The sequence below is a fragment of the Arvicanthis niloticus genome, chromosome 22, assembly GCF_011762505.2.
Source record: "Arvicanthis niloticus isolate mArvNil1 chromosome 22, mArvNil1.pat.X, whole genome shotgun sequence".
NCBI lineage: Eukaryota > Metazoa > Chordata > Mammalia > Rodentia > Muridae > Arvicanthis > Arvicanthis niloticus.
In genome coordinates, this window is record NC_133429.1 from 23,407,975 (window position 1) to 23,423,743 (window position 15,769).

The window sequence follows — 15,769 nt, forward strand, 5'->3', positions numbered from 1 at the left end:
ACACAGTTGAAATGTCTTACCACCACCACGAGGACTCCTCCCTAGCTTGTGTCAAATAACATAAATGTGTTACTGTGCTTCAGGTAGCACATGTATATTAAAATTCTCTAGAAACGACTACCAAAACTGCCTTTTAAAGACATTTCAAATGGCTATCGTGTTACAGTTTTTACTGTCAACTGCCAATGGCAAATTCCCAGGAAAATTTTAGACCAACCTATCGGAGCTTAACACTGTTAAATGCTTAACAGTGTTGCCTTCTTATGTCTGATTTGTGCAGATAATGTCGTCTATAGTAGCTGGAACAGAAATGGGTCCACTCAAGTGCAATGGGTGATGTCTAAAATCATTGCAAGGACTGCAGGCATGGGGTGTAAGCTGAGCTTGGGAAGGCTTCCAGCTCTCAGAACCCAGTTAAGTCCACCGCTGTCAGGGAAACTGTTAAATCCAGTGTTGAAAGATATTCGCAGCCACTGTCTGCAAAGCCATGCTGTCCTGCTCAGCAGTCACAGGTTCAGTCAGCAGACACGGCCAGCCTCCAGCCACTCTTCTTCACTTTCCCTTCTCATAAGAAGTCTCACAGAGTCTTGTGTGATTGACTGGCAAGAATCTTGCTTTCAGCTTCCTGGGTGTCTTGGGGGCAGGGTATCCGAGAAGAAAGATGCCATGGCATTTGCAAAGCTAATTCATGTTACTACCGTCTACCACGTTTCCTGAACTTGTATCAAGCATCAACTAGATGACTTTTGAATGGGATGAAACCTTGTGTGCCTACCATCTTAGACATTTGTGTGCATTTTCCCTAATCATTAGGGTCAGTAGTTGCCTAAAATAGTGTTCAAGCGTCAGAGAATGTGTGACAGTCACATAGTGTGGGCATGGGATAGACAAGCCCGAGAAAGCTGGATACTCTGTGACAATCAGGAATCTACATTTTTAAGTCAACATCTCAAATGTTTTTTTTTTTTTTCTTCCTCTAATCATGAGAGCTGGCTCCCCCTTTCCCACAGTCTATGAGAGGGGTGCACCCCTGTAATTCATTCAGCTCACCAGAAGGCAATTGGTGAGTCGAGCATACATTGAGCATTTTGGAAAACTCGTCTCTGGACCGTTGCACATCCTGCTTGCCAATCGACATACTGATGAAGATGATCAAGATTCTGAATGTTCACTGCGTTCCTGCCTTCATCTGCCAGTTTTGATTTTTTTTGAAAGCACTAAGACACATTATGAAAGCTTATTTTATCTTAATGTAGTGACAAAAATCTAGGAAATTAGAAAAGTTTGGATTTCTGAGGCTACCTGATCTACTTCCTGTTTGTTTGTTTTAAATGCTTTTATTAGTATCAGTGATTATGTGCCTAATAACGTTTGGGTTATGACATATTATATTTTATACTAACTTGCCCCTCACTCCCCTCAAATCCCTTGTTCTCCCCCTCCACTCCCCCCCCCATTGGTCCGCTTCTACCTTCACATCTCCTCCCCCCTTGGAGGGTGGCAGTAACTCAGTGAGTTTCATTAACAGGATTATTTAGAAAAGTATGGGTGAGAGATTTGCTTGGAGGAGCCTTTGTGTCTTATCAGTGGCTACACCTCTCCCGAAAATGTCTCTTCTTCCCTAATTAACCACTAACTGTGTATAAATTCACAGGCTTTGCCTTGGAGTTTGTTAAAAATGGAAATAGCCGGTAAGACCCCCCCCCCCCAATGCCACAGTCTTGACAGCTATTCTGACAATACTTTACATTTAATTATGTCCCCAGCAGGAAGCACAAAGGGGTCCTAGGAAGCTCTGGGCACTCACTTCCAGACTTAGTGGGGGACTCACACTCACTTCCCTTCACTGAATTGTTTGTAGTTCAGAAAAAAAACAAAAAAACAAAAAAACAAAAAAACAAAAAAACAAACAAACAGATTTTAAAGAATTGCCAGCTCTTGCTTCTCACAAGCTGACACACTTCAGGATCCTGCCACCTCTGCCCCCCTCCCCACCCCCCATGCAGGAGAGCACAGACTGCTGTTCACAATTTGGGTGCTGGTTTGGAGGCAGCTACAAACACATCAGAGTCCTGGACATCTGGGAGGGTCAGTTTGAAGAGCAGTTAATCGGTATGTGATTGGACAGTGTTACCTTAAAAGAACCAGTGCCCTTGGAGGTCATGGACATTTCAAAAAGGTCAGGAGGTTTTTATTTGCGCTCTCTCTCTCTCTCTCTCTCTCTCTCTCTCTCTCTCTCTCTCTCTTTCTCAACTGTATTTTCATACTCTGGCTGATGTTGGCAGCTGTTCTCTTAGTTCTTTAAAAGTACATCCCAAAGAATTGGCCACAGATATGAGATTCTGTGCTCAAAGTCTCCCTTCCAGTTCTGTCACATACTGTCATCATAAGATCGATGAGAATTAGACGTTAACAAATTTTCAAGCAGACTGCAAGGTAGGGGTCACCCAGCCCCCAAATTTGGCATAACTAAAGAGCTGTTAATATGAATATTTTGTGACATGTATACTCTCGCGGTTGTCTTTAGTGGACTAATATGTATACCACCATAGGTGCTTAGCTGATCACAGAGGCATTGAAAACAGCAGCAGACCTTGATCAACTCAGGCCCAGTTTCTCCTCAGGGTCAGAACATGTGCTTAGGTGTCTTTCCTCAGCCAGCAGTGAGTCATCCCCCTTCTGGGCATTTGAAAACGGTAATTGCTGTGGCTATCATTTTCGGCCTCCTTCTTTTCCCCTTCACCAAGGCAGAGGTGAACTTTCTACCTCTCCAGATGCTGCGCATCCGCTTTGTCCTTTTATGAGCAGCTGTTCTAGTGCGGTTCTGTAGCCCCTCCCCCTCCCAAGCCTCTGACCTCTCCCCTTTGGTCTGATTTCAGTCCCATCGCCTCACCCTCGATGATGTGCTCTTAAGCAAATGCCGTTTCTTTCACCTGTGTTAGAACTTATTTAATTCATCATATCCAGCACGTGGCTCATTGTTTTCTGTTGGCCTTAGGACATCCCTATCGGGCCTCTCTTCTGCTCATATATGTATATAGATGGCTCAGTAAACGCTGAGGGGGGATGACTCACTGCTGGCTAAGGAAAGACACCACTTTTTAACCTACTCAAAGAGCGGCAACCTGAAAAATCAATTGTGCCTTCCCATTGTCCGGGTTCATTATCTGCTAGACAAGAAGGCCTTCCACTTCACTCCATACCCTCTGGAGCTTGGCCACATCCCTCCACCATAACTAACACTGCCTCCCATCTTGCTCAAATATGGATCAAGTTGATAGAGCTTTCCTGATTGGCCCCTTCCTTACCTCTGAACTTGTTCCTCATCCCCCACGCATTCCCTCGGATGCCTGCCGCCCGATAAACCTTTCAAAAACTAAATCCGATCTTGATTCAAGTCTTTCTAGGTTCACCAATCTCTTTATAGTAAAATCGAGACAACTGGCAAGACTACTCGTGTGTGCTCTGAGATTAATGTTACCTTCCACCTTCATCTGAGAAGTTTCCTGTTGACATATATGGTAGGTAGTGTTAACATTCACAGCTGGTCACACTGAGAGAAATGAAAGACTTGAGAATGGACTGGCCCTGAGGTTTACATCTGTATCAACCCCTCCGAGGATCAGATGATTTCATAAAAGAGACTGAAAAAAGTATGGGTGTGCGTGTTCAGGAGAAATATTGTGTCTTCTGGCCATTGAATTACAGCTGAGACTACCTGCAGAGGGTTAACTGATCCTACTTCATCTTGTGTGGGAGAAGGGTTCCTGTGGTCCCAAAAACTCCCTGAGGGATTGTGGATGGTTTATTGGATGCTGGGAAAGATCGTGTCATTTTTTTCAGTGCTAGGGTCACCAATGCCTTTATAGTAAAATCGAAACAACTGGCAAGACTACTTAGCAGCTGATAAGTGACCCACATTCCATGACAACCCCATCCCCAACCCCTACTGAAACTGGCCATAGTTAACCTCCGATAAATCTGATAAATCTCCAGTCCCATGGTCTCCTGTGGACATTTCTTGTCACCTCAGTTCTGGGGACACTCTTGTCACCGCTCCTTTTGACCTGGCCATCTCCTCTATCTCTGTACCTTTGAAGAAACTGGCTCTCCTGCAAGCAAGCAAGCTGTCTTTAGAGCCCATGTCTCTAGATAAAAGGCAGATACATTGAACATCTCACTCAATTAGAAGCTGATTGTAGGGTCCTGGTAGGGGTCCTGGTATGTGTCCTGTTCCCTGAGCGCCCCCCCACACACTACACCCCACTCGTCCATCCATCCAGTTTATCCTAGGCCTCTCCACTTTGTTACTTGTGAGTGGGTAGCATGATCTTCCTCTGGTGGTCCTCAGATCTTCTCTGCCTTTATCTTACCTCCTTTTCAGGGGCCCCAAAGCTGTTTGCTGAACAAGTGACTCTGAGAGGATTTTTAGAAGTCTGAAAGGGCCTATGTTTGTTAGCAGCAGAAACCTTTCCGTTTAAATGTTGGGTTTCTGCCTTCCCTCTCGAGGCACATAAATTGATTCTTTTTAAGCTCCCGTTTGGAAGGCCTTCATTTACCTGCACTGCTTGTTTATTTCGGCCCTGTGGTTTCAGTTAGGAACTGATTAAATGGATAGAGGGGGAGCTCGGTAGGACACTTGCCTAGGAGCTGCTTAAGTTAGAGGAACCTGTATTTCTCCCCCTCCATAGACCTTTACATAAAACTTAATGGTTCGTTGCATGTGAATGAAATCAGCTTTATCATCTTACAGGCCAAGGACTTCTCTTTGCAGCCTAGTCTAGTCTTGGTTAAATCCTAACAGTAATTTACCAGGGGCAGGGCCTAAAGGAAGTTACTTAATTTCTCTGTATAGTGTTTTATTGGCCTCCAGAACAGGGCAGTATTTACTTGGCAAGTGAAAGTGTTATACGGAATATTGTTTGCCAGTTGTTCATCCCATGTGAAGCCCTTAGTAGTCAGCATATGAGAATTATCCTCTAAGTAGCCATTTTGTATGACAAGGACTTCCTCTTTTAGTGTTTTTTTTTTTAATTTACCTTCCGCAATAGATTAATGCTTTAAAGTCTTTATTAAATTTATCTACCTTTTATATAAAGCAATTCATTTTGGGGAAATGCAGAATTGTTTGCTTGCTTGTGAGAGTATCTCTGTTTGCCTCTGCCTCTCTGATTCTCTCTGTCTCTCTGTTTGGACACAGCCCTCCCAAGCACTGGGGTTCCAGATGTTCAGCACTAAATTCAGTGTCAGGTTTTAGTGTTGCTCTTGATACAAGGGTTCATTCACTACAGACTTACCGTTATGCATATGTTGAAACACTTTATTTTCCAAGAGGTTTATTTTACATCTTTACAAGACGATAGAAAGACAGGAGAGGCTCCTCACAGGAAGAGAGCTATCTCTTAGCAGGCTTCACCCAAGGGTAACATTTAGAAAGGAATTCTGCTGTTTCTTTTGTTCCTTTGAAATGACAAGGCAGAAATTAGAGAAAGTTGGAGTCTGTGTGTGTGAGTTAGCTGTGTTCTTTATAATGTTTGATGGTAAATGTTTGAAGCAGTAAAAAAAAATTCAACGAATAAGAATCCTGTTGCTGCTTTACTTGGAAAAAGGATTTTTTTTTTTTTTTTTTGCTTTTATGACCTCAGAAGACCTTACCTTAAGACTAATTACTATACCTGTGTCTTGATAATTTACTTTCCTGTCTCTGGGTGGCTAAGCCAGTTGGCTATGTTCCAAGACACATTTGGACTACAAAGAAACTGCCCATTTCCATAGCGGGCTCCTGAGATTGGTGAGGAGATGAATGGTGTTTCTTGTAGCAGTTGCTGTTTTGTTCCCGGGCACTTCAAATATCCATTTTGTTAGTTCTCCTGCATACGGCAAACAAGCCACTCTCCCCTCCGTTTATGACATTTCGCAGTCCATAATGTGGAGCCTAGTGATGGATGCTTTAAAGACTCCTCACACAGGAAACAAGAGGGGGTTTTGTTCTGTTAAGTTTGCAGAACTGGGGGCTTCTGGTTTCCTGGGCAGCCCTGGCCTGTGTGCATGGTGATTCCTAGTGCCACTGAGCAAAGGATCGCAGTACGGCTTTGAAGACTGCATGTTCAGGTTAAGTAAATGGTTTACTTTAGGGGAACAAACCCTGTTGCTGACTGTGGCTTTTCACTCTGTGGCAATCTGTGTCCTCAGGGATCAGTGATTAGATAACTCCTTTAAGGTGGCTCCCTTTTGTGGGGGGGATAGTGGTGGGATCCAGCTGTCTTCATCCTTCTGACTCCTCCCTACCCATGCTGACTGTAAAGCCTGCTCTCAGCAAAGGACCTGAGATCTGTCTTTTTCAACAGAGTGTGGATTATACTATTACTTCCTTCTCCCAGGACTGTTTCTGTTACATGATTTAGTCCTCCCAGGACATGTAGGCTTTTCATTGTTTTTCCTTCCATGATGCCCGTAGTTTGAAAGCAATCTTTTGCAATAAAAGGATATTGTCATGAGTTTTATGGGGAGTGTGTGGGAGAAACTTTTGATCCCTAACTTAATAGGGGGAAAAAAAAGTCAAGAACTGAACTGTCGTCAGTAAGATTTGTTTAGTGTGTCTGTGCGGTAAAGGTTATCTCAGAGGGAGAGGTTATCACTCACTGAGCGTGGCCTAGAGAGAATAGTTGTGCTGCTTTAAAACAAAGTAGCAAAATAAAATACCATACAAATGAAGAGAATGTTGGAGGGGGGGGTAAGCAAGATGAATCTGCAAACTGAAGTGATACATTTAGAACAGAAGGCAAAAAGAAGGGACATTCTGCTTCAGTACGGTATCTCCCTTGGGGTATGTGCGTATGTCTGTGCGCACACCCGTGCAGGGAGGTGCCGATATACAAACCCTCCTTGAAGGTTTTGGAACTCTTTGAACAAGGGAGAAAAAGAAATGAGGGTAAAGATTCTGTCCATATATTGGCACGCTTCACTAAATTTTCTTAACTGCAGCTACACTCAACAAGGTTGAAAACTAAAACATGGACGGCATTATCTGACCCCCCAAACTATGTTAAAATATCTGTGTATAATAGTTCAGACTCTCCTTCCACATGGCAGATATGATTTTATCTGTAATTTAAAGGCCATACTCTGTTCATTGATAGTTCACGCTGTAAAGGACTTCCTACGACTCCTTGTGCAAGCTTTCCATTCTTTCTTATTTTATTTATTTTATGAGACCAGCTCACACTATGAAAGCCAGGCCTCCCTGGAATTTACTGAGTAGTTAGGCTGGCCTTGAACTAACAGCAATTTTCTACCTCCCAAGTACTAGGATTATAGGTGTGAGCTAGCACGTGTGCCTTGTTCAAACATTCCTAAACTCAATTCATCTACCCAATCCAAAGTTCATAAGCCACACAATGAATTGTTGTACAGTTTCTCTAGTTGGAATGGTTTTCCATTTTATTTTTTATCACTAGTTCACAAAATGGGTGAGGCTTTTATTTACTTTTAAAATTTACATTCCTTTTTTCTTGGGCTGATAAATGGGTATGCCAGGGGATAAACTGACTTGTTTGAGGTCCTCTGGTAAGTAAGGGGTTTGTCTTGTGGCAAGGGACTTATGGGGTTTTTGAATTATGTGTTTTTCTCATGGTTTCTGAGAAAGAAAGGGAAAGGGAGTGTGTTAGAGAGTTCCTTTACCCCCCTGGAAACCTTTGTTCAAACAAAATCTCATTCAGGGACATGAATAAATAAGATAGTACAAAAGCTGGGTTTCTTTGCTTAAAGTAAAGGTTAGGGACTCAGAATTCTGGTAGAGGCAGCTCACCCACTTCAGGCAGAATAGCTTGATGTGGTCAGGTTACATCCTTGATTAATTCATTCAGAAAGTTTCCACTGAGGTATGTTTTGGTTTTTATATTTTCACTGTGAAAATCACCACAAATTCAGTGATTTAAAGGGCTACAAAGAAATTTTGACTTTTTCTTTCTATAGTGTCTAAAATCAAGTCTTCCTTCCCAAAAACTTGAGGGAGGAAAGCATTTCCTTCCTTTTTCCAGGTTCTACAAGTGGCCTTTGCCCTGACTCTTGGATCGTTGTCTTTGTTTTCAAAGCCAGGCTTGGTAAATCATATCCTTTTCATGGCATTCTGTCTCTGACCAGAGACAGAAAATAACTGGGCCCCACAATACAAGATAGTGTTTCCCCTTAGAGTTCACTCTCTCACATATAACAACACATTCACAGGGTCCAGTATTAGGGCACAGTCATCTTTAGGGCTAGTATGCTGATTCCTATGGGTTCCCTTGATGAACAAGACACATGTTGTGTTTACACACCATCAAGAAAGTCTCCTGCAGGAGAGTAGAAGAAATGGGTCTTCCTCAAGGGAGAGCCTACCAATTAGTTATCCAGTACCTAATGGTCAGCCCTGAAAACATACATACAAGTACAAGCTAAGCAGGATGTACTACTGTATCTCTAGAAATACATACATATACATTATATACATATCATATACACATACATATACATCATATATTTATCATATACATCATGACATATACATCATATATACATCATATTTATCATATGTATCACATATATATCATATATATACATCATATACGTATACATCATATATATATATACATCATACACACATACACATACATATGCAAGTATGCATGTAACAACAACTAATGAAAAAAAGAGGCCATGCATTGGAAAGAGAGCGAAGAGAGGTATACAGGAGAGTTTTGAGGGAGGAAAGGGAAGAAGGAAGTGATATTAATTATATTAGCTCAAAAAATAAAAGCAGTAATAAAATTTTTAGCAAGAGCAAGAGTACACAAATTACAAAGAAAATTCTTAGGAAAAAGGAAGGGAAAGCCTTCAGCAGCTAGAAAAGGGACACATTTTCAGGAAGAGGATGATGGGAATAATGACTGACCATCCGTGGGAAAGAGGGTAAGGAACAAACTGAAGTACAAATTGAAAAACAGTTCTTCCTACACGTTCAGCAGCTTGGAGCTTCGGCACAACAGTACAGTGCAGTTGCTTTACCAGGCTTCCCTGTAATGCAAGCCGAATAAGTCTACTGAGATCCAAGAAACCAGGGAAGAGACTTGGCTATAAAGTTTCTTATAGAATCATTAATATTGAAACTGTCCCATGGATTCTGCATTCTTAACTCTGCTCTTCCATCCTCCTGTGGAGCGATACTAAAGGGTTAGACCTTCACAGAAGGGAGGCTCTTTCTTAGTGGCATCCAAGAACATGCAAAACCTACATTACAATGCAAATTTACTTGGAAATAAAGTTCTTCAAGAAAAGCAATATAGCCTCTTCGGTGACATTTGATTAAGTCAGCACAGATTTAATTTTCACCTTAACCAAGCACACTTCTGTAAAAGTAGCAGAAGCATCTTTGTAGACATTTGTACTTGACTGACAGCTAAAATTGAGGCTATGCAGGTGAAATTATCATGCAATTGTTGTAGCAATCTGTCTTAATTGTATTTTAAGAAACTATCAAAGGACATATATTCAAAAGTATGATCATCTGAAGGGTGTAGAATATTCAGCTGTGCATGGAATATGGAACAAATGTGTTCCCATATGTTTGGTATTTTCAAAATTATTAAAGTACTAGAGATATGCTTCAGTGTCCTTATAATTGATCTGACAGATTTCCTCTAGTCTTTGGGACAGTACGTTGTATTTAAAAGGACAGAAATTAGAATCAGACAGACCTGACTTTGTATACTAGCTTCATTATTCTGAAATCATATCGACTTTATAATCTTTAAAATTAGGACACATTAAAATTACATTTTGTTATTAGATATGCAAGCTGCTTAATATATAGTAAATGTCTAAAATAAATAGCTTTCTTCCCTGAATTGCTTCGCTCCCAGCCAAAGCCTGTATCTGTTCTATCATCCCATGGTTTTTCTAGCTTTGGTGAGCTATCTACACTTCTATTGGAAGCCAGCTGCTATATTTTAGATGCGCATCTCACCTTCTCTACTTAGGTATGTGGCTCTAAGCCAGCTCTTTTCTCTCCCTGGATAATCCCCAGTCAAATACAAAGTGCAGATGCTTCAAGCAGCTTTCAAGTACCCCTCCCCCACTGGCAACTCATACTTCCTTGTCAATCACCACTCCCTTTTGTTTTTATTTTTTGTGATCTGTTTATTAACTTGCTCTCCTTTGAAAGAAAAGTCTTCAAAAGGGTTTCATATTCTTTTTTGGTTACTTTTCTCTCTTGCTTTCTTGAACCCATTTCAGATAAGTCTTCTTAGGCTTCCTCAGTAAAAACTCTCAGTATTATCCAATGGCTTCCATGTTGTGTAATCCAATGGTCAATTCCTTTGACATAATCTGGCCCAGCCCCCTTCTTTTGTTTTATAGGATTTTGTTTCTTATTGAGACACGATGTTACTGGGTAAACCTATGACAACTTTGTGATGCACCTGCTTCAGACTCTAAGTGCTGGGATTTGTAGTCATGTGATACCACACTCTGTTTTTAATTGTTGGTTTTATATGTTGTGTGTGTGTTTTTTTTTTTCTTTCTTAGCCTTTTGGCATCTACCTGCCTAGCTCCTGTATGAGTTCTTATCTTCCGTGGGACCTGAACTTGGACACTGTAGGATGTTCAGTCTTTGTTAGTTTTTCTACTTAGAGTCCTTGCATGACTTAATTCAGCCTTTTTCTGTAGAATCCCATTTCTTTATTAAAAAGGCGGTCATATTTATATTTCCAGTCCCAACCAATACCCTACCGCAAACCCAGATTCAAATGCCCTAACATGGTTTCATTACTGGAAAACAGCAGAAGTTACCCTACATACAGTGCAACTTCTCGTCTTGGCCACATGTGGCCAAATCTTTGAGTTGCCTTGACTCTCAAATCACACTCCAGTTGTAATGCTCCTGACTCAGGGTTCAGCCTTCAGAGGTTCAGACTCTTAAGTGCTTCTTACCAATGTACTTTTGTTATCGTCCTTTGGTGGCTTATAGTGGTAACGCTTAATTGGCATCTCTTCATTTTATTCTGCTTAAAATGTTTCTACCTTTTGTTACCCTAAAGACATCACAGTGGTCTTACTTATTTATCATCACTGGTTGATTAACTAGTTTAAGGTGTTCATTTTGAGACAGGGTAGCTTATATCCCAGGCTGCCCTCAAACTTGCTCTCTACCTGAGAATAACCTTGAATCTTAACCTTTGAACTTGCTTCCAGCTCTTGAGTGCTGGGATTACAGGTAGATTTCCACCATCATGCCTGGGATACAATTCAAGGATTTTTACATGCTAGCATCCTCTCCACCCCTAGCCCCTTTATTAATTTTCTTCTGTTTTATTTAAATTCAAAGTCCGTTCATGTCCCTCCCATGCTAAAAATTTTACAATGAATTTTGTTTCATTCACAGGAAAACTGGACTGTGGGCTGCAGCACCCCTATTTTACCTCTGCATTTTCTCTGATGCCATCTGCTGCTCCTGCATCTTTATTTAAAGACTCCTGCTCTTTAAATGAAGATGTCCCCTTCAGTATACCTTAGGGACTTGGCATCTGCTTTCTCAGTAGCATCGTTTTCCCACAGATGTCTGAGTGGAGTACTTTAGTTCCATCCAGTCCTTGGGGAGAAATACCCAGGAGATACCCTTTCATCACTGTGTTTAAAATGTCAGTCTGTTTCTACCTGTACTACAATCCTGGAAGGACAAAGGTAAAGGCTAACTCTGATGGGTTTTCCTTTAGTCTGGAGAATGCCAGGGTATTTGATTCTCCTGATAATTCTTTTTAAAACTGGAACTCAAGATGCAGTGTAGCACATTCATATTTCATCCAAGAGCCTATAGCTGAAGATTTAAGGTAGCAATCACAGTATCCCAAGTGCTGAACTGCTGTGATTGGTCTTGGTGAGTGACAGCCACTCTGGTTTAAGAATGGAAGTGTCTCAGTGTCTTTGAAGGGCCACTGAACTGGGCAGATACAGCAAGAGTGGTCCTGCGTGCCTGTCTTCTGTCATTGTCACACATGTAGGATGTGTTTGGTGACTTGCAGTGGACATTAGAGACTGCGGAGCACCAACACAACTGTATCTGCTGGTTGCTGCCTGTCTTGAGTTTTTCTCTGAAACTGTAGATAGTGTGGTTCCATTCCAAACACCATAACAAAGTGACCATCACAGGAAAGAGAATCGATAAGTCTTTGGCTTTCCTGTATGTATAAAATTATGCCTATACTATACTGTTTAGCAGTAACTATGTAACAGGTTTACATCTAACTAAACAGTATGCACACCTGAGTTAAAATACTTTTCTGGGGGCTCAGAGATTAAGAACATCTGCTGCTCTTTCAGGAAACCTGAGTTCAGTTCTCAGTACCCACATGGTAGCTGACAAATCATCTATAATACCAGTTCTGGGGGTTCTGATGCCCTCTTCTGCCCTCTATGGGCATCAGGAATGGACACAGTACACAGATGTACATGCAGGGAAAAAAAAAACCCACTCATACACATAAAGAGAAATTTCAAAGTACTTTATTGTTAAGAATGCTGAGGGTCATCAGAGGTGTTAGAATTGGCACCAAGAGACTTGATCAATACGTGCTTGCCACAAACCTCCAGTTTGTAAAAACCATAACAGCTGTTGCTGTGCCACCTCATACAGCCCGATGAAATTGGGTGTGCCTGTCCCGTACCTGGGTCTTTTGTGACTCTCAGTTTGAACCTAAAATTATGCCTGTTTGTGATTTTTGGTTCAAATGGTCTCACTGTGTTTTAATATCAATCTTTTCCCCTGGCTCTAACGATTCTTTTTCTTAAGACTTTATATCAAATGATATAACACAGTTCTGTTTCTGTTTGTGTAAATCTCCCTAAGCTAAAGGTGAAATTTACAGAAGTAGTGGTACTCTGTCTTTTCGTTCAGTGTCTAGTGTAACATCTAGAGAGATGTGTGGCACATGATATATACTCAGTAAAGTACCTAATAACCATTTCTTTAATGAATGAGAAACTTTTGTTTGTCTGTCTGTCTCTATTTCTCTGCCTCTGTCTGTGTCTCTGTCTGTGTCTCTGTCTCTGTTTCTCTTTTTCTTTCTATGTCTCCCTGTCTCTCTGCCTCAGTCTTTCTGTCTCTTTCTGTTTCCCTCTTCTTCTCCCCCTCCCTCCCTCCCTCCCTTCCTCCCTCCCTCTCTCCTTCTTTCCCTTCCTCCCTTTCTCCCTCCCTCCCTTCCCCGCCCCTTTCTCCCCTCTACCCTGTTTCCTCTTCCCAGTTTTCATTTGGTACCAGGAATAGTGCATGGAGAAGACAAGAGACGTCATCGTCCTCCATATTTCCTAGGACCTACAGTATGGACATTATTCTTGGTTGGCCAGTTACCAAGGTCCTTGGGGAGGCTTCCCAAATCTTATCAGGATAAAGGGCCTTGGAGGAATAGTTTTCAGGAGGAGTCACATCTCAGCATCAGCAGTGTAAAAGAAAGGCATGATAGAATAAATACCCATGAAGGAAGACTGTGACATTAAGGGGAAGCATGTGTCAAGTTCTCCCCCAAACAGGGATCCCCAGAGAGATCATTTGTACCATTTGGTCTCCACTGTGGTCTAGGGGAGATGGTGTAATGAAGAGTGATGTCCCCACAGTACTCCAAATAATCCTAAAGAAACTTAGGAACTGTTACTGTTCAATGGGTTTCCAAGCAGTGAAAGGATAAGAGGTTTTAATTCCATGTGTAAGCCACTGTATCTACAGAAGCAGTATCATAGTGAAAATGTTAGAAAACAAACAAACAAACAAAAAAAGGCTTTGTGTGGTCCAGTGTGTCAGTGTGCAGATATTTATTGAAAATAATTTAGTTCCTTTTAATGTGCAGCTAGCCACACAAGTAGAAAAGATTCTAGCAATGTGCACGTGTGCTTTTGTATAATTTTTAGATGCCATAGATGGAATGCTAGTTCCTAAAGGCTCTAACATGTTTTTAAATATTTTAACATGCCTTTGTTTATGTTGCTTATTTTTCTGCAGGGGTTATTCTTTATCAGTGTTTTCAAAGTCCTTGTGTGTTTTAGTTCTCACAAAAGTCACGTGACATTTCTCTCTAGGTCTCCCTGGCACTGCTTTTCTTCCCTTTGTCTCTTCTTAAGATTAATTTATTAGTTGCTTTCTTCTCTGTGTTCCCAAAGACATTTATTATGGGTGGAGATATTATTTATTTACCTGCCTCTGAGTTTCAAGGCATCTTCATCGTCTTTGTTTCCCTGGTGACTGCTGCAGTGTCTGCCTCCCGAACCTTGTTCTGTAAATGGTTACTAAATTAGGAAATGACAATAGATTTCTGACTTGACTGTGGATTCATCTGGCAAACACATATTGAGGGATTTTTGTATGCATGACACTATTGTATGTGTTTTGTAGATGCTTGGGGGGGAGGGAAATCAGATGCTCAAGTTTGGAAAAGTCTATAATATACTGTGAGAAAGAAAAACAAATCATGCATAAAAATAACTAATCCATGGTGTAAGGTATAATTTTTCTGTGAGGGGCGCATGTGTCTGTGAAAGCAAGAGAGGTGAATGAGGGGGAACGATAGAGAGAGGGAAAAAGAGAAACAAGGAGAGAGAGAGAGAGAGAGAGAGAGAGAGAGAGAGAGAGAGAGAGAATTTTTGCCACCATTAAAAAATATCTTTCTATTGGCTAAGGGCATGTTTTCCCTATAAGTGGTAAACAAACTGACTGCACATAATAATTCTCTCACTGTCGTAAAAACTAGGTTAAATTCTGCCTTCAATCTAAAGACACACCCTTCTGCCAAACCGTGGAGTAGTGTGCTAGTACAGAGTTCTAAATGAAAGCTCCTTTCAAGGTTGTGTTTCTGCTCGCCAAATTGTCTACATTTAAAAGGAGAGTGGTTCCCTTCAGCCTTAGGCTATGAATTTCATGCATTCCTACTCCCCCCCCCCAGGTCCCCCTAAGTGATAATTCTGTTACGTGTTGCTACAAGTTCATCCCTAATTGCCATCAGGAAACTGGCTGAAGAGAGCTTCCAACAGAAGTTAACAGTGAAGCCATTGAAAGAGTAATTCAAACAGGATTGAAGCCAGGAATATTTTGTTGTTGTTGCTCTTTTTCTTTTCAGTTTGGTAAGAGCAACTTGAATGTTTAACATTTAAGCCATCCGCTTAAAACAAGAAAAAAAAAAAAAAAAAAACCTGCTCTAGCATATTTGCATCTACCACATATGGTGTAAGGTGTTACTGGTTTGCATAATTCTGGATTTTTTTTTAAACTGATGGACACCAAGAAATGTTTCTTTTTGTTTGTTTGTTTGTTTGTTTGTTTAGACTTGGATTATCACTTGCATTTTTCTTCAACTGCTCCTGTTCAATCCTCTCGTCAAAACTAAGGAGATCTGCGGGAATCCTGTGACTGATAATGTAAAAGACATTACAAAATTGGTAAGTAAGACATGATGTTGGCGCTTTGAGTCTTTCCTATGTGATTGTTGACCACATAGGTTTAGGGCATTCTCAACACAAGTCCAGTGTACAAATCTAAAGTGCTTCTTCTCGGCAGATGGGAGATGCTTAGGTCATGGTGTATTTGTCTGTATAACTGACCCTTTGAACACCAACAGAATGACTTTGGTTCTTAGTTAGTCTTGTCCTCTCGGTTCAAGACAGTGAGTGGCTATTCCCTATTATCTACTGAGTGGGTTTCTCTGTGTGACTATGTCTGCCCTGTGCCTTCCTGCTCCTGTAGAAAGCATAG

General features: G+C 41.2%; 1 protein-coding gene across 5 annotated transcripts in view; it reads left to right on the forward strand.

Annotated features, from left to right (window-relative positions):
- Kitlg (KIT ligand) overlaps positions 1 to 15,769 on the forward strand; it is an 80,062-nt gene that overhangs the window by 19,490 nt on the left and 44,803 nt on the right. For 4 of the 5 annotated variants that reach the window (XM_076920080.1, XM_076920083.1, XM_076920084.1 and 1 more), the window contains exon 2: positions 15,343 to 15,456. In XM_076920080.1, coding sequence (XP_076776195.1) covers positions 15,343 to 15,456 — 114 coding nt within the window. Of the gene's footprint in view, positions 1 to 3,398; positions 3,522 to 15,342; positions 15,457 to 15,769 lie in introns of all 5 variants that reach the window. The other variant, XM_076920081.1, reaches the window with a different exon arrangement.